Source organism: Myxine glutinosa, chromosome 2 (genome assembly GCF_964187855.1).
Source record: "Myxine glutinosa chromosome 2, kmMyxGlut1.1, whole genome shotgun sequence".
In the NCBI taxonomy this organism is placed as follows: Eukaryota; Metazoa; Chordata; class Myxini; order Myxiniformes; family Myxinidae; genus Myxine; species Myxine glutinosa.
The window spans coordinates 7,438,658-7,461,302 of record NC_136262.1 but is presented as its reverse complement, the minus strand read 5'-3'; the positions used below and the strand labels follow the sequence as shown (position 1 = coordinate 7,461,302).

Genomic DNA, 22,645 nt, shown 5'->3' with positions numbered 1-22,645 from the left:
TAAAGACTCCGAAGAACCAAAATACCCCAAAGACCCAGAGGACCCAAAAGACCCAAAAGACACCACATACCCAAAATACCCTGAAGGCCCAAACGACACTGAAGACCCTGAAGACCCAAAAGACCCCAAAGATCCAAAATACCCTGAAGACCCAAAAGTCCCTGAAGACCCAATTTTGGCCACTCTCCCCCACCGTCCCCCCATCACAATCCACCCATCCCCCCTCCACCATTGCCCCACTTTCCCCCACGATCCCCAATCCACCATCACCACCACTAACCCCCACCCACCATTCCTGCCATCCCTCACTCCTTGAGAAAGCAGACATGGTCAAAGATGCCTACCCCTCTGAAACGACGTGTGGTGAGGCGTGCGTAGCGCACCGATTTACGCTCGGAGTATAAATGGAGCAGTGAAGACACAGTGTCTGTGGGTCGGTTTAAGTTTGCTAACAAACGAAATTTAATCTCGTATTATTGAAATAGTTTCTTTCTCACTCATTAATTTTTTATTCATTCTTGCAAGCCTTTGCCTTATTGTTATTTCATTATTTTTGTCTGTTTGTTATTGGTATTCACAGTATTCTTTACCATTTTTTCCTTCATTCTTTACTATTTGGTATTTTTGGTCTAACATAGTTTGTTATTTGTATTGTTATTCTGTAGACATATCAATACAAGCCTTTGCCTCTGAATCTGCCTCCATATTTGCTTCTCCATATGTTATTATTTGATTGTATCCTTGTGAGTTCTTCAAGTTCTGGAAGTATTACTTTGTATATTTTTGTTCTATTTCATTTCTATTCGCAAATATGGAAAAAAAATTTCTTTTTAATTGAAAAGAAATATATCCCCATTCGTCATGTCTGCATTGTTCCAGTTCCCGTTCGTTAAGAACAATGTTAAAAGGAATGAATGATGGAACAATGTTAAATTCCCAATCTCTTCTCCATTTCTTCCCGTTCTTAACATTCCCATTCCCATCCATTAAGGACAATGTTAGCAATGAATTAAAATATATATTTAAATCACAATATCGTGAGATTCCATCATCTCGTGATTCTTTTGTAAAAATAGCAGTTAAGTAATGTAAATTATAAAAAAACATAAAAGGTCAATCTTAATGGGAACAATAATATACAATATGGGAACAATAATATACAACCGGAACTCCTCGGACAAAGACCTTTAAAATGAAATGGGTTTATGACCCGAAGTCCCCATCCCCTGTAGCATGAATTGGGGGTCAAATCCAAGAAAAATCGTTACATATCCAAAACATATCAAAAGTTTCATTTAAAAAGTTTAAAACGTGTTCATAATTGCATGTTTCGGTATTTGACATTATGACCCTTCACCAGGAGGCGGGGCCAAAAATGACAGCGCTCTTTCACCTTCGTACCATGTGGTGATCATCATCACCAAGTTTGGTGAATTTCTGCACTGTCGTTTAGTAGGAGGTCACGTGATGGATGGAGGGATGAACAGACAGACAGAGCCGATTACAATATCTCCCCTTTTTTTAAAAAAGCGTGGGGATAATAAGCGTGTTATTATATAGAGTTTCCCACATGACTGACCGGACAGGACACTTATAACATCATTACTGAAAAATATTTAGTGAGGTGATGTTAACCTGGGGTTCCATTTGCCTCAAGTACCATCACAAATATTCGTTTATAATGAAGATGAAATGTATACAATTAAAACCCACAGCACCATGTTAACAGAATGGATCGGGATTGTATGATGTAAAACAGAGATTAATTTATGAGAGCAAACAGTTAATGATTGAGACGATTTTTTTTACATTTAAACTTGGATGGAGGTTAAACGTGAGACACTGGACCAAAGTTAAGGGTTCAAGTATAATTTCTAACCATCATATCTTTATAGGGCCGTGCATGTTATTTGAGGCATGCAGAGATGCAGACGGTGCTAAGCAAGGCATTCTACACACCTGTATGTGCACCGAGTTTGCGCACTGGTGTGCAGCATCTGCTACAGGTACGCCTCGACATTACATGACAACACAATAGAGAGTGGGCGGCTGTATACATCCGAAGGCCCTCTGAATATGGTTATATGTTCAGCATTCTGTATACATCCGAAGGCCCTGTGACTGATGGTATGGTGCGTAATTGGAAATGAAGAATGGTTCACTATGCTCAACAAAATAACGTGTATATATTGTCGTGTGACTACCCTGTAGTGAACACCGCAGGGCGACACGGGTGACCAAACGAACTTTACTCCAAGGCGTTCAATCCAAAAGTGACGGTATTCGTTACATGCGAGGGAAAAGAGGATGATGAACTTACCTGAAAGGCTTCCACCCGACTTCTTCGCACCTGGATAAATTAATTCCAAGCCGACACAAGGTTGAAATGTACAAAAATCCCGGCTTTATTAAAGAAAATGTCGGTAACAAAGAATGCAAATAAGACTAAATTCCTAATTGGAGCTCCCCTACATGGATCCGAATACAGACATAGGAAAATATAACTGTGAAAAAAAATATGTGTTTGTGTGGCACTTCGCTCTAATCAGCTCATGAACCTCGTCAGGAATCGTCCCAGTTCCCGCGTCCTTGTGAGCGAAAATGCACCCGTTGGCGCAAAGTCTGTGCGCGGGAGCGACTTTGGCGTGCAGCTCGCTCTTCCAGCTGCCGAGCCCAAAGCGAGCAGGCCGCGCTCGTCCACTCGCCGTCTCATCACGTCTCCCAGCGCAAGAGAGCTATGAACTCCGACCAGTCGCCGTGAACTCCCGAAGCAGAGCGAGATATCAAATCATGACTGTTCACTGCCAAAGCCAGAAGATCAGAGCCAGCCACGAGAAGACGAAGAAGTGCGATGTCAGGAAAAGACCATTCGTCGTCAAAGCCAGGACTCGAGAAACAAAGAATAAGCGTGGAAATCAAGCGTGAGGAAAAGCCAAGAGGGAAGAGAGTTCTTTTATACTCGGGGCTCTGACGTCATCGTACGACGTCTCCGTGTCCGCTCCTATCAGCGAGTGCCATCTTAGCAGTCTTTATGCCAATCAATCCCGGACCAATCACTGCCCTTCGGGGCATGGCCTCATGGCCCTGCCTGTGCTTGTGTGCTCACCAAGTCAGTGTTATCAACGGTAGTGCTCAATGTCCTGGTTTCTGGTCGCTTTTTATTTAGTGTGGTTCATGTGCGATTTCCTGGCTAGGTGTGTGTGCTGCATGTGTCATAAGGAACAGAGGAAAGATAACAGAGGCCATTACATACAGGGGATTTACCATTAATCCCTAGCTAATTAACATAACCCCACCCCTCATGATGGGAATGAAGATACGCTCTTCCACGACATACGGACTACTGGATCCATACTTATGATGCATGAGGGTTTCTCCTTCATGACAGTCGGAGCACACTACCTATGCAATTCTACATGGACTAAGGTATTGCCTACCCCCGACAAACGTAACAATATATATGTGTGTATATATATATATATATATATATATATATATATATATATATATATATATATATATATGTATATATACTTGTGCCAGAGATATTTCACAGATGAGAAAGAAAAGAAATTCGTACTTAATAAATTGATAATAATTAAATAATTAATCAATTAATTGACTAATCAAAAAATAAAAAATGCTGTTTTTGCCAAAGCACTTGTTCACTATTGTTCCCAAATTTCAGCTTCCTCACTCAAAGGATGGCTGAGATATCGACCAGACAAACGAGAGAACCTTGACCATTGATCTTAACCGATGACCTATATAGTAAAAAACATTGAAAGCCTTACCTTTGGTCTTCGGAACCCTCTGGTAAAGTTTGACAAAGATAGCTGAAAGCGTTTTCAAGTCATCACACTCACAAACAAACAAACACACAAGAAGACGTCATGCATAGCACGATACTTGCAAAATCTGCCCCCCCCTCCAAAAAAAGTTTTCCAATGATACAGCAAATTGTCCATTTCATGAAGATTAAAATTTACAATCTTGATCAAAGCTCGGGTCAACAGGATGAAAAGTGATGATTTTTCAGATGAAAAATGATGATTTTGGAAGGTTGACCTTAAGTTGACCTTTGACCTTTTGACCTCAAAAATAGTTAGTTTCCCTATTTAGTGACTCAATGTGCAAATGCTGTTCAATTTTCAAGTCAATTGGATGAAAATTGAGGACATTAAAAATTTGGCCTATGTTGACCTTTTGGCCTAGGTTGACCTCAAAAATAGATGGTGGTTGAATTCAGTGACCATATATATAAATCCTCTTAGAAGTTCAAGTCAATCAAAATGAAAATTGGTGATTTTAGAAATTTGGCCTATGTTGACCTTTTGGCCTGTGTTTACCTTAAATATAATACGTGGTTGAATTCAGTGACCAGATATGCAAGTCCTCTTCAAATTTCAAGTCAATTGGATGAAAATTGAGGATTTTAGAAATTTGGCCTATGTTGACCTTTTGGCCTATGTTGACCTCAAGAATACTTGGTGGTTGAATTCAGTGACCAGATATGCAAGTCGTCTTCAAATTTCAAGTCAATTGGATGAAAATTGAGGATTTTAGAAATTTAGCAAAGTTGGTGACCTTTGGCCTATGTTGACCTTTTGACCTATTGACCCCAAAAACAACAGGCTTCTTGCTTTTGACGAACTCTACCATTTGGTGAAGTTTCGTGAAGATCGGTTGAAAATTGTGACCTGTAGACCGGTGACAAACAAACAAACAAACAGACAAACAGACAGACAGACAAACAAGAAGACGTCATGCGTAGCACGATACTTGCAAAATCCGCCCCCCCCCCCAAAAGTTTTCCATTGACACAGTAAATTGTGCATTTCATGAAGATTAAAATTTACAATCTTGATCAAAGCTCGGGTCAACAGGATGAAAATTGACGATTTTTCAGATGAAAAATGATGATTTTGGAAAGTTGACCTTGAGTTGACCTTTGACCTTTTTACCTCAAAACCAGTTAGTTTCCCTATTTAGTGACTCAATGTGCAAATGCTGTTCAATTTTCAAGTCAATCGGATGAAAATTGAGGATATTAAAAATTTGGTCTATGTTGACCTTTTGGCCTATGTTGACCTCAAAAATAGATGGTGGTTGAATTCAGTGACCATGCATATAAATCCTCTTAGAAGTTCAAGTCAATCAAATGAAAATTGGTGATTTTAGAAATTTGGCCTATGTTGACCTTTTGGCCTGTGTTTATCTAAAATATAATACGTGGTTGAATTCAGTGAACAGATATGCAAGTCCTCTTCAAATTTCAAGTCAATTGGATGAAAATTGAGGATTTTAGAAATTTAGTCTATGTGGACCTTTTGGCCGATGTTGACCTCAATAATACTTGGTGGTTGTGTTCAGTGACCAGATATGCAAGTCCTCTTCAAATTTCAAGTCAATTAGATGAAAATTGAGGATTTTAGAAATTTGGGCTATGTTGACCATTTGGCCGATATTGACATCAAAAATACTTGGTGGTTGAATTCAGTGACCAGATATGCAAGTCCTCTTCAAATTTCAAGTCAATTGGATGAAAATTGAGGATTTTAGAAATTTGGCCTATGTTGACCTTTTGGCCTATGTTGACCTCAAATGTAATTGGTGTTTGAATTCAGTGACCAGAAATGCAAGTCCTCCTCAAATTTCAAGTCAATTGGATGAAAATTGAGGATTTTAGAAATTTGGCCTATGTTGACCTTTTGGCCTATGTTGACCTTTTGGCCTATGTTGACCTTTTGGCCTATGTTCACCTAAAATATAATTTGTGGTTGAATTCAATGACCAGATATGCAAGTCCTCTTCAAATTTCAAGTCAATTGGATGAAAATTGAGGATTTTAGAAATTTGGCCTATGTGACCTTTTGGCCTATGTTGACCTCAAATGTAATTGGTGTTTGAATTCAGTGACCAGATATGCAAGTCCTCCTCAAATTTCAAGTCAATTGGATGAAAATTGAGGATTTTAGAAATTTGGCCTATGTTGACCCTTTGGCCTATGTTGACCTTTTGGCCTATGTTGACCTTTTGGCCTATGTTCACCTAAAATATGATTTGTGGTTGAATTCAGTGACCAGATATGCAAGTCCTCTTCAAATTTCAAGTCAATTGGATGAAAATTGAGGATTTTAGAAATTTGGCCTATGTTGACCTTTTGGCCTATGTTGACCTCAGGGATACTTGATGGTTGAATTCAGTGACCAGATATGCAAGACCTCTTCAAATTTCAAGTCAATTGGATGAAAATTGAGGATTTTAGAAATTTGGCCTATGTTGACCATTTGGCCTATGTTGACCTCAAAAATACTTGGTGGTTGAATTCAGTGACCAGATATGCAAGTGGTCTTCAAATTTCAAGTCAATCGGATGAAAATTGAGGATTTTAGAAATTTAGCAAATTTGGTGACCTTTGGCCTATGTTGACCTTTTGACCTATTGACCCCAATCACAATAGGCTTCTGGCTTTTGACCAACTCTACCATTTGGTGAAGTTTCGTGAAGATCGGTTGAAAATTGTGACCTCTAGGCCGGTGACAAACAAACAAACAAACAGACAGACAGACAGACAGACAGACAGAACCACAAACACAACCGACCAATATACTTGAGAAATCTTCGAATTTGCAAGTAACAAACAAGAAATATGTCGTGCATAGCACGATACTTGCTAAATCCCTCCCTAAAACAAGTTGTTGGCCTATGATGACCTCAAAAATAATTGGTGGTTGATTCAGTGACCTGGTCTGCAAATACTCTTAAAATTTCAAGTCAGCCAGATGAAAATTGAGGATTTTAGAAATTTGGCCTATGTTGACCATTTGGCCTATGTTGACCTTTTGGCCTATGTTGACCTCAAAATACTTGGTGGTTGAATTCAGTGACCAGATATGCAAATCCTCTTCAAATTTGAAGTTAATCAGATAAAAATTGAGCATTCGAAATTTGACAAAGTTGGTGACCTTTGGACTATGTTGACCTATTGGCGTTTTGACCCCAAAAACAATTGTTTTCTTGCTTATGACCAACTCTACCATTTGGTGAAGTTTCGTGAAGATTGGTTGAGAATTGTGACCTGTAGGCGACTGACATACAGACAAACAGACAGACAGACAAGGACAGAACAAGCATTCTGAGTATTGCACTGTAATACATGTCCCCTACCAGCAGCCTGTCGTCCAGAAAACTGTTGGGGCAGCCTGCACGTATTGCACTGTGTGAATTATATATTTACCAACTCACGGTCTGAGGTAACTCGGCTAAAAATTATCCGATTTGCACCAAATAAAGTTCATGAATGGTTGCACAGACCCCTACTTCTCACTAAAAGGGGAAAAAGAATGTAAATCGGAGTTAAAATAAGCCCGCAAGGTCGCTCCGTGGAGCAGCCTGCACGTATTGCACTATGTGTGAATTATATAATTACCAACTCACGGTCTAAGGTAACTCGGCTAAAAATTATCCAATTTGCACCAAATAAAGTTTATGAATGGTTGCACAGACCCCTACTTCTCACTAAAAGTGGAAACAGAATGTAAATTGGAGTTAAAACAAGGAATATTAACAGCTTTGACTTACCGCACTCCAAATTATAGTCAGGAAAACTGTTGGGGAAATTACCAAAGTTCAAAGTGCCATAACTTTGTCAAAAATGATCGAAACGTCGTGAAGTTCGAATTTGATCTGTAACTTATCATGACGAAACCATGTACCAAGTTTGAAATCATTAGCATTAAGAGTTTAGAAAAAAAAGTCCGGAAAGCTGTTCTTTGTGTGACGGACGGACAGACGGAGGGATGGAGTGCAAACCTATAGTCCCCTCCGGTGTACACCAACCGGTAGGGGACTAATAACACACAAGACCAACCAATATAGTTGAAAAATCTTCCATTTTCGCAAGTAATAAACGGAGTGAAAACTGAGTACTCCCTTTCGGAGCCTGGCGATGATGTCATGCAGCACCTGCAGATGGCGTAGGAAAGGAGCGGTGTACAATATAAACAAGCATTCTGAGTATTGCGCTGCAATACATGTCCCCTACCAAAGTTCAAAGTGCCATAACTTTGTCAAAAATGATCGAATATGCAAATTTATGCACGGTTGATGCTGGTTTTCAAACTTGTTCTGAGGTATGCTGAGAGACGTGTGTCACGCCTCGCCTCATTGATAAGCCCGCAAGGTCGCTCCGTGGAGCAGCCTGCAAGTATTGCACTGTGTGAATTATATAATTACCAACTCACAGTCTGAGGTACTAGCGATTCAAGAGATATCCATTTAAAAAATATATATATTCGTTTAATTAATGATATCTGCCAAACCATGTGCCCTATCGCAAATTACAAAAGGACATTTTAGTAGACTGACATGCTGAACAGATCTGAGAAGTTTCCCCTCGATTGGATCAAAAATGAGGGAGGAGCTCGGTTTTAAAGGTTCATGCTTAAAAACGTCATAACTCTGAAACCATGTGACGCATGACGTCATGCTCGCTGACTTTTTTATTCGTCATGGGTATGCGATTCTGCGTGCAAAGGTTGGCCTCGATCTGTTCAGCCGTTGCAGAGAAAAAGGGGTTTTCGTGTTTTCACGAAAAACAATATGGCGGCCGAACCACGTGACCTGTGACGTCATAATTACCATTAAAATATTCTACAGACCGAGTCCCCCCTACGTTGAAAATTTGATCTCAATCGGTCCTATGATTGCAGAGAAAATCTTTTTTAAAGGAAATTAAAACTTAAAATGGCACTGAGTTAAAGATCATCAGAATTATCAGAATTCCCAAAGTTCAAAGTGCCATAACTTTGTTAGAAATGATCGAAACGTCGTGAAGTTCGAACTTGATCTGTAACTTATCATGAGGAAACCATGTGCCAAGTTTGAAATCATGAGCATTAAGCGTTTAGAAAAAAAGTCCGGAAAACTGTTCTTTGCGTGACGGACTGATGGACTGACAGACTGACGGACGGAGGGATGGAGGGACGGCGTGCAAACCTTAACTTGTTTGGGAGATCCTTGTGCGCTCGTTGTGTTGTCAGTGGCCGCCTATGCACAGCTTCAATGTGCACTCTGAGAAAGGAGAGGTTATCCAGGTGTCCTTGTCTGTCAATTCTTCTCTGCCGGTGTACACCGGTAGGGGACTAATAAACAAGCATTCTGAGTATTGCGCTGCAATACACGTCCTCTACCGGCAGTCTGTCGTCCGGAAAATTGTTGGGGAAATTACCAAAGTTCAAAGTGCCATAACTTTGTCAAAAATGATCGAAACGTCTTGAAGTTCGAACTTTATCTGTAACTTATCATAAGGAAACCATGTACCAAGTTTGAAATCATTAGCATTAAGAGTTTAGAAAAAAAAGTCCGGAAAGCTGTTCTTTGCGTGACGGACGGACAGACAGAGGGACGGAGTGCAATCCTATAGTCCCCTCCCGTGTACACCGGTAGGGGACTAATAAAGTGTGGGAAGTATCATAGGGACAGACTTTCATGAGAAACGAATGATTTAACAGGAATCACTTACTGTGTGTGTGTGTGTGTGTGTGTGTGTGTGTGTGTGCATGCGCGCATGCGCGTGTGTGTTCAGGCTGCGGGACTTGGTAAAATGAGACCAAACACCTTGGTTCTTGGTTTCAAACAGAATTGGCAGCAAGCCCCTCCACAAGAACTTGAGGACTACATCAGCACCATACAGTGAAGTATTCATTAACACGTATTTACCATTGTTATTTTCGTTTTGACAATACATAAGTGCAGTATATGTATTATGAATAATGTGAGGTCCATAGCTAGACTGTGGTAAAAATAGCCTGGACCATGTGACCGCATAGCTTAGACTTTAGAGTATTCTTGTAAGAGGGAAAATGGTCAGAGTACAAGTTGTCTTGTTACCCCACACCAAAGGTGGACAGACATTTGTCTGAGTGTTTGGTAACAGGATATCTCAAAGTTATGGACAGATTTGCATGAACTTTGGTGGAGAGGTTGGGGGTGTGTGACAAGAAAGAATTGAATCAATTTTGGTTCAGGCCCAAATCTAGATCCGGCCGATCAGTCGGATACAAAACGCAAACTATTCAGACTGGCGGTGTTATGCTCTCTACCGAATGTCGTTCTAGTTAAATGTGCACTCAGGAGGCAGAGAGCGTTAACTTCAAACAGTATAGAGTGAGTGTGTTGTTTGAAACCTCCAGTTTTCGGGTAAGGCCAGGTGAGGCCTTGGGTACAAAGACAACTGGAAAGTGCATTGCGCTTTCAGAGGAATCAGTAGGGACTGTTTGGCCTATGGACCGCAGGCCATGGTGGTGAGATCAGCTGGTGAGCCTTGGAGAGGGAGTTGTAAGACTTTTTTTTTGTTGTTGTTGGGACCGCCATGTTTTCCTCTTTGGAATGGCTGAATCTGTCCTGTGTCCTTTCCGAGCAGCTCCCTCCATCTCTCGAGTCTTCGCTTCCATGGTGGTGCTTGGTATTTATTTCTTGCAGAGTTTTGTTTTTATTTTTTTGCAGTTATTTTATGTTCCATTGGTGGAGTGAGGGTCCATGAATCATTCATCCGGTATCACGTGATGTAGCGAGGCATTTGCTTTTGTGGGCTGGTAGTGGGAGTAATATTTGAATTTCTGACTGCAGCGGTTTAAGGTTTTCCTCTATGAGGAGAGACATACTTTATTATATTGTCGTGCGATTGCCCCTCAGTTAAGACCGGGGAATCGCGGATGGAAACGAGCTTAACGAGGCGTCCGGGTCAATGGCAGATTTCTTATACACATGCATGGGCTAAAGAGGGAAAGAGGAAGAAGCGGCGAGATTTACCTGACACGATCTCGCCGGGCAGTCTTCAACCTGCAGGAAATTAAACTCACACGAAACGGAATTTATGTACAAAACAACAAGGCTTTATTGCCACGGATGCCAATAACAAGAACGCACCAATAATTAAATGTCCTAAATCGGGATGTCCCCACACAGACTTCAGATACCAAACAATGGAGGAATGAAACAAAGAAAATGTTGTGGTTCGGGTGTGGTGCGTGTTATCTGTGTCTGGATGTAGCGTCCATCAGGAATCGTCCGGCTCGAGCGCGTCATCTGATGCAGCTCCGGTCGGTGGGAAGAACGGCCTCGATGCGCCCCCATTCGCACACTGCCAGGCCACCGAGCCACTTGCTCGCCCCGGTCTCAACCCCTCCAGTGGAAGCTTCGCTTGCACGTGAAAACCAGGGAGGAGAATCGATGGTGCTCCAACGTTGTTCGAATCTCCGTCGTCAAGCAGGCAAATTCACAGATGGAAAAAGAAAAAGGTCCAAACGGAGCGAAAGGCAAGGGCAGAAGGGAGGTCGGGGCAGGAATGAAGCCAAAGCGAGAAGGGCAAAATGCCAGCGAGCCAGTTGTTTTATCGCTCGGCGTCCGACGTCAGCTCTCTCCCTCTACCAACCAGTGCCTCGTTTACTCGTAACCTTTCGTGCCTTTTCATGTTCCCGGCGCTTCTCCTCCAATCAGCGACCTGCTTATAGGTAGTGGTTTTGTGCCTTCTGCACTGATTGGCTGAGCGCCTTTTGTGTCACGTCGTCATGTGACACGTCCTTCATCTTCCCTACTCTCCAATCGGTGCTCCGGTTGTTGCTTGCCCCTCCCCCCCTGTCAATCACGAGTTCTCCTGGGGGTGGCTCTCGGCCCTTCTGAGCAATGTCTGCCTGTCATGGTGTACCACTGCGCAGCCGCTTGCCATCTGCTTTTCCGGTCAGTTTTATCGTCTTGTGGCGGAGGGGGATTTAATTACTGTGTGCACTAATGGATCTAGCTAACGTATAAGAGTGTGTTGCCATAAGGGACAATGGATTGATCACAGAGGTTTCACACACAATGGAGTCTTATCCTTATTCCCTAGAACTCTCCCTCTACCAACCACGAAAATTCATAACAATATGTTAAACTAGCTGAATGCACCGGGCGTTGCCCGGGTTCTTTTTGAATGAATTTACTACTACAATTCAGCTTTTACTTGGGGCCGTAGAAGATTGACTACTATAATTCAGCTCAGCTTTTAATTGCGAAATGGGCCCAGCCCGGCCGAGGCGGCCTCAACTGGCCTCGCCACCTAGCCTATAACCTTCCCGGGGCCCGTCCCGACATTTATTCTGTCAGAGGTTTCCTCCTATCTTTCACCGTTCAGGAGATTTGCGTGTGCAGATAAACAAACAAAAAACAAAGAAACAAAAACTTTCTTTTATACATATAGAAGATAGATTATTGAATGCCTAATTGAAACTGAAGAGTTTGTGATTGGCTAACGTTAGTATATTACATTTGTGGTAGCACTCGTCAATAATCGTGACATGACTATTGAGTGCATGTATAATATTGTTATGAATTTTGTGGAGGGGGATATATAGATCCAGGTAGATCTGCAAATTCTGCAAAGGTAGGTGCTTCGATTCTCGTGCTTGAGAATCTCGATGTAATAAGTTCTGTGCAGCCCGGATGTCGGATAAGTTGGATATGTATCCCCGCCACGAGGGGGTGGGGCATGTTAAGTAGTTCTTGGGTTTATATTAATTCCCCGGTGTGTCGACCGCTCTGTGATCATTCCGGTGTCCCTTATGGCAATACATCACATACATTAGTTAGCCCCATTAGCGCACACATTAATAAATACTCCCCTCTCACAATGACTGACCAGAAGAACCAACAGGAAGCAACCAACCACTACGGCGCCATGGCAAACACACCGACCAGGCAGGCAATAGCCACGCCCAGAAGGACTCCTGATTGATAGGGGGGGAGGGTGGGGTAGGAGGGGCGAGTAAGAGCAGGTCGCTGATTGGAGAGTAGGGAAGGACATGTGATTGGTCAGGGGAGGGGCAGAAAGCTTCCCCGTGATTGGTGGAAGGAGCGACACTGATTGGCCACCTAGGGATGGCATGACACGAAGGGCAAAGGCGCAAGGCCAATCAGAGAGGAGGGTGCAAAAGACGTCCAAGAAGCGACGCACTGGTTGGAGGAGAGGAGGGCTGACGTCACGGGACGACCAGTAAACCTCTCACTCGCCGGAATTTTCTCTCTTCCCTTTGCCCTCTTGCTTTGGACTGTCCCTTTGCGCTGGACCTTCTCTTGCCTTTGGACTTTGGTGGAGGAACGAGGAGTTCGAAAGACGGTGGAGAGACGGAGTGCTGACGATTCTCCTTCCCTGCATTCGCGTACGAACAAGGAGCGTACGGGCGAGGCTCGCCGCCGAAGCGTGACAAGCCAGGCGCTCGTGAGGCACTCCGTGAGGCCCGACGGAGCGCGAACAGGGACACATCGAGGCCTAGTGAATGGGGGCATGGGGAGGCCTGCTTCGCACCAACACCAGAGCCTGACGGAGCCTGAACGGCCAAAAGATTCCTGATTGCCAGATAAGGCTAAGCCAGCACAAACGCGCACACAACGGTTTCCTTAAATGTCCTTCCCTTTGTCCTGTTGTTGAAGTCTGTGAGTGGGATCCCAACCTCAGTTTAGTTTTTATCGTCGCGTTTCCTTGCCCCGATATTTATTAAATAAATCCTTTTATTATTTTCCCTTGGATTCTAAACCCGTTCGTGTGAGTTAATTTCCACAGGGTGAAGACGCTGGCGCGCGCGGACCGTGAGGTAAATCTCGCCGCTTCTTCTTCTTCTTTCCTTCTTCCTCCCGCGCTTTCATAGAAATCCGCCATTGACCCGAACGCCTCAAGTAAGCTCGATTGCTATCCATGATTTCCCCGGTCTTAACCGAGGGGGAGTGCGCGACAATATCATAATAATAATAACATCGTGCTGTATTTATGATGTTATGACATCCGATTGTTGAGTACGGTACATATGAATACAGTACTTATGATAACCTGTTGATAATGGCAACCTGTGTGCCTTTTTAGTGATGCATTTGACATGAACTGTGGCGTCATTATATTCCGCCTGAGGGAAGGCTTCGACATCTCATCTCTCTTGCACAAACTTGGTATGAACATCATTTAATTTTACCATGCTTTCCCCTCCACGTCGTCATATTTACCTTGTGTGTGTAGTGCGAAGCGGGTTGGGCAATTGGTTCACTCTGTCTGTCTGCAGACGTCGGTCTATGATTGAGGAACGACTTATTTTCAATTAAATGTTATATTTTGAAGAGTGAAGAACACGAATCGGAACACAAACCTGTAGCTTAGGTGTACTTGGCTCTGAATTTGCAAATTGTACGGCATCCCGTCTCGAATACACACATAGGTGTAAGGTGATTCTTTACTCTGTCTGGCAGTGAAACAGAATTGAAAATCATTCCAAATAGGACACTTAATGTTTTTTGGGACGTCATAAAGGACACAAACAACAGTGACAAATAACTAGTGTGACATTAAATAAGGTGGTGTAAAAGCCGGTGCACCAACGGTGGTAAACCTACGATCCAATGGTTTGTTTAGATTTTTTGTGCAGCCTTTAAAACCTTTATTTTATTTTAATTTAATTATTTACTTGAACACTGGAACACAAACAGCCTTGTTTACGCTTTCAAAAACCTTCAGTGTAGCAGGAAAACATTACGCCATTTTACGCCATCTCAACCAATCAAATTTGCCGATCGCGCTCTTTGGTGTTGGAATATTGAGAATCAGACAAAATGGCGGCTCATACTCAAAAATCGTGCTGTTTAATCTGGGACTGGTCTGGTGCAGGCATGTTGGGCCGAAGTGCTTCCTGCTGCATCTAATTCCCTTATTCCTTGTTGGTATATAAAACCGAAAAACACATAGGAGGGTGGAGAATGGGGGGGGGGGGGGGGGGTGGAGTGGAGAAGTGGCCGGGAGACCTTGAGGAGATATATCAATAGTGGCGTCACAAAGTCGGGGCTTCGGAGAAACCCAGGAAATGAGCTGAGCCCAGTCGGTTACCGAGACAACAGAAATCCCCCAAGGGGTGAGTTTTCCAGAAATTAACTGTGAACATGCACTCCACCCCTGTAGAGGCCTTCAGCAAACTGCCTGACATCAGAGGACAACCTTGGGATGGCAGATCGGTTGTCACCTGACGTGAGACAGAAGGCTGTAGATTTTAAAACCGAATTCATTATGTGGCATTTACATTATACATGATGTGTTATTTATTTATTTATTCTAATTACACAACACATCATTTAATCGATCACATTAACAGTATGGGAAGGCTCCTGTGTGGATGAACTTGACACCAGCAGACTTTAATGTGTATTCATCTGCACAGGATACAATATGACTATCCTGCCATTTAGTCAAAGAATACTCTGATCAAAAATTTCCTTTCAAAGCGAAACACCTTTGGTTGTTATTTATGACCCCACGCGCTCATCCTGCCGACGGTGGGAGTGTTTACCTGTGCATCATGCAGCATGTTGCTCGTTTATTGAACTGGCTGCAAAATGAATGAATGACTCGGCTTTATCTACAACCGAGTTCGAACACAAGTTTTGACCGATGGATTCATAATAAAAATCACCAGACGTACCGTTACATCAAGTTTGAACATGACACCAACCATTTGTCTGCCAAAAGGAGTGATAAATGAAATACACCACACATTTTACCGTGGTAAAAAGCTTATTACTCACATGGATGTGGGTCTGCTTGTGCACGACTACCCAAAAGTACTAGCGGTAGGTTTTCCATCCAGAGATGTGGGTCTGCTTGTGCATGACTACCCAAAAGTACTAGCGGTAGGTTTTCCATCCAGAGATGTGGGTCTGCTTGTGCATGACTACCCAAAAGTACTAGCGGTAGGTTTTCCATCCAGAGATGTGGGTCTGCTTGTGCATGACTACCCAAAAGTACTAGCGGTAGGTTTTCCATCCAGATATCTGGGTCTGCTTGTGCATGACTACCCAAAAGTACTAGCGGTAGGTTTTCCATCAGAGATGTGGGTCTGCTTGTGCACGACTGCCCAAAAGTACTAGCGGTAGGTTTTCCATCCAGATATCTGGGTCTGCTTGTGCACGACTGCCCAAAAGTACTAGCGGTAGGTTTTCCATCAGAGATGTGGGTCTGCTTGTGCATGACTACCCAAAAGTACTAGCGGTAGGTTTTCCATCCAGATATCTGGGTCTGCTTGTGCACGACTGCCCAAAAGTACTAGCGGTAGGTTTTCCATCAGAGATGTGGGTCTGCTTGTGCACGACTACCCAAAAGTACTAGCGGTAGGTTTTCCATCCAGAGATGTGGGTCTGCTTGTGCATGACTACCCAAAAGTACTAGCGGTAGGTTTTCCATCCAGATATCTGGGTCTGCTTGTGCATGACTACCCAAAAGTACTAGCGGTAGGTTTTCCATCAGAGATGTGGGTCTGCTTGTGCACGACTGCCCAAAAGTACTAGCGGTAGGTTTTCCATCAGAGATGTGGGTCTGCTTGTGCATGACTACCCAAAAGTACTAGCGGTAGGTTTTCCATCAGAGATGTGGGTCTGCTTGTGCACGACTGCCCAAAAGTACTAGCGGTAGGTTTTCCATCAGAGATGTGGGTCTGCTTGTGCACGACTGCCCAAAAGTACTAGCGGTAGGTTTTCCATCAGAGATGTGGGTCTGCTTGTGCACGACTGCCCAAAAGTACTAGCGGTAGGTTTTCCATCAGAGATGTGGGTCTGCTTGTGCACGACTGCCCAAAAGTACTAGCGGCAGGTTTTCCATCAGAGATGTGGGTCTGCCTGTGCATGACTACCCAAAAGTACTAGCGGTAGGTTTTCCATCAGAGATGTGGGTCTGCCTGTGCATGACTACCCAAAAGTACTAGCGGTAGGTTTTCCATCAGAGATGTGGGTCTGCTTGTGCACGACTGCCCAAAAGTACTAGCGGTAGGTTTTCCATCAGAGATGTGGGTCTGCTTGTGCATGACTACCCAAAAGTACTAGCGGTAGGTTTTCCATCCAGAGATGTGGGTCTGCTTGTGCATGGCTACCCAAAAGTACTAGCGGTAGGTTTTCCATCCAGATATGTGGGTCTGCTTGTGCACGACTACCCAAAAGTACTAGCGGTAGGTTTTCCATCAGAGATGTGGGTCTGCCTGTGCATGACTACCCAAAAGTACTAGCGGTAGGTTTTCCATCAGAGATGTGGGTCTGCTTGTGCACGACTGCCCAAAAGTACTAGCGGTAGGTTTTCCATCAGAGATGTGGGTCTGCTTGTGCATGACTACCCAAAAGTACTAGCGGTAGGTTTTCCATCCAGAGATGTGGGTCTGCTTGTGCATGGCTACCCAAAAGTAGTAGCGGTAGGTTTTCCATCCAGATATGTGGGTCTGCTTGTGCACGACTACCCAAAAGTACTAGCGGTAGGTTTTCCATCCAGAGAAGTGGGTCTGCTTGTGCATGACTACCGAAAAGTACTAGCGGTAGGTTTTCCATCCAGAGATGTGGGTCTGCTTGTGCATGACTACCCAAAAGTACTAGCGGTAGGTTTTCCATCCAGAGATGTGGGTCTGCTTGTGCACGACTACCCAAAAGTACTAGCGGTAGGTTTTCCATCCAGAGATGTGGGTCTGCTTGTGCATGACTACCCAAAAGTACTAGCGGTAGGTTTTCCATCCAGAGATGTGGGTCTGCTTGTGCATGACTACCCAAAAGTACTAGCGGCAGGTTTTCCATCCAGAGATGTGGGTCTGCTTGTGCATGACTACCCAAAAGCACTAGCGGTAGGTTTTCCATCCAGAGATGTGGGTCTGCTTGTGCATGACTACCCAAAAGTACTAGCGGTAGGTTTTCCATCCAGAGATGTGGGTCTGCTTGTGCATGACTACCCAAAAGTACTAGCGGTAGGTTTTCCATCCAGATATGTGGGTCTGCTTGTGCACGACTACCCAAAAGTACTAGCTGTAGGTTTTCCATCCAGAGATGTGGGTCTGCTTGTGCATGACTACCCAAAAGTACTAGCGGTAGGTTTTGCATCCAGAGATGTGGGTCTGCTTGTGCATGACTACCCAAAAGTACTAGCGGTAGGTTTTCCATCCAGAGATGTGGGTCTGCTTGTGCATGACTACCCAAAAGCACTAGCGGTAGGTTTTCCATCCAGAGATGTGGGTCTGCTTGTGCTCTGAGTAAGGACTTCCGCTGTTGATGGAACCGTTCGACAAGGCCGTTTGCAGCGGGTTGGTAAGAAGTAGTTCTTGTGCATTTACTTCCAAGTAGCTCAGTCAGCATTTTGAAGAGGATGGACTCAAACTGTCGTCGTCTGTCAATGGTGATAATAGATGGAACATCGAGCACCGCAACCCATCTGGAAATGAAAGCTTTGGCTTCGGTCTCCGTCACTATGTCAGGTATTGGAATACACTGCATTCAGAAAGTATTCAGACCCCTTCACTTTTTTCACATTTTGTTATGTTGCAGCCTTTTGCTGAAATCGTTTAAATTCATTTTTTCCCTCATCAATCTACACTCAATACCCCATAATGACAAAGAGAAAACAGGATTTTAGAAAGTTTTGCAAATTTATTAAAAAGAAAAAACTGAAATATCACATTGACATAAGTATTCATACCCTTTGCTATGACAGTTGAAATTTCGCTCAGGTGCCTCCCATTTCTCTTCATCATCTTTGAGATGTTTCTACACCTTGATTGGAGTGCACCTGTGGTAAATTCAATTGATTGGACATGATTTGGAAAGGCACACACCTGTCTATATAAGGTCTCACAGCTGACGATGCATATCAGAGCAAAAACCAAGCCATGAGGTCGAAGGAACTGCCTGCAGAGTGCACAGACAGGATTGTGTCGATGTACAGATCTGGGGAAGCCGACAAAAAAAAATCTCTGCTGCATTGAAGGTTCCCAAGAGCACAGTGGCCTCCATAATTCTTAAATGGAAGAAGTTTGGAACAACCAGGACTCTTCCTGAAGCTGGCCGTCCGGCCAAACTGAGCAATCGGGGGAGAAGGGCCTTGGTAAGAGAGGTGACCAAGAACCCGATGGTCACTCTGGCTGAGCTCCAGAGATCCTGTGTGGAGATGGGGGAAACTTCCAGAAGGACAACCATCACTGCAACACTCCACCGATCTGGGCTTTATGGCAGAGTGGCCAGACGAAAGCCTCTCCTCAGTGAAAGACACATGAAAGCCCGCTTGGAGTTTGCAAAAAAGCACCTAAAGGACTCTCAGACTGTGAGAAACAAGATTCTGTGGTCTGACGAAACCAAGACTGAATTATTTGGCTTCCGTCTGGCCACAATGGCAGGACTTGCGACTAAAGGTGTTGTGCCTTGTCTCTGCTGGCTTTGGAAAAGAAGGAAATTACCTCCCACTTCCCTTCCATGTGCTGTTGGAATACTCACTCCACTGCCACATCTGACGTGTCCACCATGATACATAGTGGTGCATGTATGTGACTTCGGTTGGAGAAGCGTCATGGCCTCTGCCAGTGCAGACGTCACTTAGTAAGGGCATTTTATGAGATATTTCACAAATCTGTTAACTAAATTGTTACCAAAAAATTTCTTCACCAATATGTTTGTAAAGGTGTGTAATAACATGTGTTAAAATGTTGAAGGTCAACTCCCGTGGGAAACCCAGAAAAAAAGCTGTTGAATTCGGGTACCGAAAAATTATTTTCGAGAATTTTTATTTTTTTAAATCGGCCCTTAAGTAACTTATGAGGGGTCAAATAAGGGTTTTTCATGATTCTGAGTTGATTGTTAACATTTATATTTCACCACAGACACTCCTTTGTGGAAAAATAATTTCTAAATATATCTCATTTTCTACTTTGCAGGACATGGAGTCTAGCAATATGGATGAAGACGTTACTCCACCTGTGCTCAATTGCTTCATCTGTGCACGCTCGGATACACCAGCTGAAAGGCTCATACAGGCAACTCCAAAGGGATACTCAACTTTATTGAAACAAGCAGAAACTGTCGAAAATGTTACTGTTGTGGAACGTATGAAGGAGGCTCAAAAGGAAGGAAAACTGAGGTACCACCAGAAGTGTAAAAATGATCTGTACAACAACTTTGTTGCAACCACCAAGAAGTCAGCTCAAGCATCAAAGGCAGAGAAAGAGTCATCAAAGTTGAAGAGAAGACGCACTACTTGTGAGTTCAGTTCATCAACTGGCTGCAGTTCTAGAAGATCACAGTCAGTTGACCTCCTGTATAAGGATGTATGCATTCTTTGCAACCAACCAGCCCAGCTCTACAAAAATAATCCAGCACAAGCTAGAAAGAAATACAGAGTGCCAGATAATTTGACTGCAGATACACTGAAGGCAAGCTTGCTGAAGACAGCACGGAGTCGCGGGGATGACTGGGGCACTGAAGTCACTGGACGCCTGGAAGGGATCGACGACTTGGTAGCAGAAGAAACACTGTACCATTTGCGATGCAAACTTATGTTTGCGAGAGGTGACAGTTTGTCCAAGACTGATGAGGAAGGAAAAAGGAAGAGAGGACAGAGGAGTATTGATGAGGAGCGAGAGGCAGTTTTTATTGAATTCTGCGAATGGTTAGACTCAGAATTAGAGCATGGGGTAATGAACATGGACCAAGTCCATGAAAAGCTGCAGGAGTTTGATCAGTCACCAGAGAAGAGCCTTTCTTATTTAAAGCATTGGCTAAAGATAAAACTTCTAGAGAAATACGAAGACACCTTGTATTTCACAACACAGGAAAGAAGGGCAGATGTACTCTGTCTCAAAGATGGCACCGACAATATTCTGCGAGAGCATCATGCTAATCTTGACCATGGAGATGAGAAGACTCAGATCATAAAGACGGCACTCAAGTTCATATCCAATGATATTGCCTTGATTGATTTAGGTCCAAAGTCATACCCCACCACACACAGTATGACTGACATCGATAGTCAGCTGACACTTGTTCCTGCAAGCCTTCAGATGTTCTTGAGACCGATTGTCAAGACAGACGAAAGAGTTGCCGTTTGGGGGCAGAATTTTATTAAGGCCTGTCGACCTCGGTCTGGAGTATTGCCACACCAAATGGGGCTTGCCATACAACTTGATCATAGATTTGGGTCAAAATGGATGCTCAACAGGTTCCACTGGCTGGGATACACGGATCCTTCCTTCTACAGAGCATGTCTCTGAACCCCAGTGACTATGGATGGACAATAGGTGTGCATGGGTATGAGCCAGTTCCAACACTGGGCCCCACGGCTCCTGAGGAGCTATTGCAGTTCACGAGCTGTAATTGTCATGGAGATTGCAGCAACCGGCGATGCAGCTGCAAGAAGAATGGGGTCACGTGCATCTCGGCCTGTGGAGTCTGTAATGGCATTACGTGCAGAAACTGCAGTCATGATGTTGTTGAGTCTGAAGAAGACATAGACAATGACTGTTGAAACTTCTGACATTGTGAATGAGAAATAACTCTGAGTATTATATATGTATGTGAAATAAAAGCTACTTTGTGTGTAAATGTAAAAGTGAAATATAAATGTTAACAATCAACTCAGAATCATGAAAAACCCTTATTTGACCCCTCATAAGTTACTTAAGGGCCGATTAAAAAAATAAAAATTCTCGAAAATAATTTTTCGGTACCCGAATTCAACAGCTTTTTTTCTGGGTTTCCCATGGGAGTTGACCTTCAACATTTTAACACATGTTATTACACACCTTTACAAACATATTGGTGAAGAAAGTTTTTGGTAACAATTTAGTTAACAGATTTTCATGTTTCCCTTACTAACTGCGGTAAAAGCAGAAGCACATTTGTCGGTCCAAACCCAAAGTCTTTTTGGTTCTTCCTGTGTCCTCCCATCAATGGAATCCCTCCCCCAGCCCATGTGCAGTACCAGTGTTTCATCGATTTCTCCATTTTGTCTTAAACACTTGTCTTAAAACGAGCCTCTGGCCTTTTCGTGAAATGTCATTTCATTAAAATACTTGTCCTTTAGATACAGCGAATGGACAGTGTGCTTGGTGGGAAGGAGGTGATGAGGAAGAGGACATGGGTGAAGAGTCTGAGAGAATTGAAGATGCTGACGAGAAACTGGGCTCAGACAAGAGCAAAGGTGGGGATGCTAATTTTACAAAGAAGCAACACCATAACACCTTTAGTTTTGTTCTTTGATGAGTTTATTTATTTATTTTGTATGCAAGATCGAGGCTCGTGTAAGAGCTAACATCAATCACAAAAAAAAAAACTCACGCACAAAACTTACAATAAAGGGAGCGGGAGAAAATATGGGGAGAGAGAGGGAAGCACACAAGTACAACAGCAGAGAACATGGACATCGGGAGATCTGTGGGAGGGAGAGGTCTGGGGGTGGGTGAGAGGTATAAAACACATGGACACTGCTAGGACTTCCAGGAAAGAAGTATTTCATAAAAGTGGATCTGGGGTAAATTAACTGCGGTAGAAAAGATCAAGGTTTTGGATGGGGGAAGATAAGAGATGGAAGTAGGCCAATTATACCCAGATATCTCCGCATGCTTTTAATTATTACAGATAACAAATGTAAATTTCAACTTTCAGGATACTTCCCCACAATGTAGTATATCTTCTTTCCCAGCATTATTGACGATAAAATATACAAAATTTTGTTGTTACTGCTGATGATGCTGTTGCTGATGTTGCTGTTGCTGATGTTGCTGTTGCTGCTGATGCTGATGTTACTGTTGCTGCTGATGCTGCTGTGCTGCTGATGTTGCTGCTG

At 43.3% G+C, this 22,645-nt stretch overlaps 1 protein-coding gene across 1 annotated transcript in view; it reads left to right on the top strand.

Moving 5' to 3' along the window:
- The window catches only part of LOC137422075 (solute carrier family 12 member 2-like), a 222,851-nt gene that overhangs the window by 145,963 nt on the left and 54,243 nt on the right, over nt 1–22,645 (top strand). Inside the window, exons 17-20 of the mRNA XM_078772946.1 lie at nt 1,896–2,006; nt 9,590–9,696; nt 13,898–13,980; nt 21,884–22,000. Coding sequence (XP_078629072.1) covers nt 1,896–2,006; nt 9,590–9,696; nt 13,898–13,980; nt 21,884–22,000 — 418 coding nt within the window. The remainder of the gene's footprint in view (nt 1–1,895; nt 2,007–9,589; nt 9,697–13,897; nt 13,981–21,883; nt 22,001–22,645) is intronic.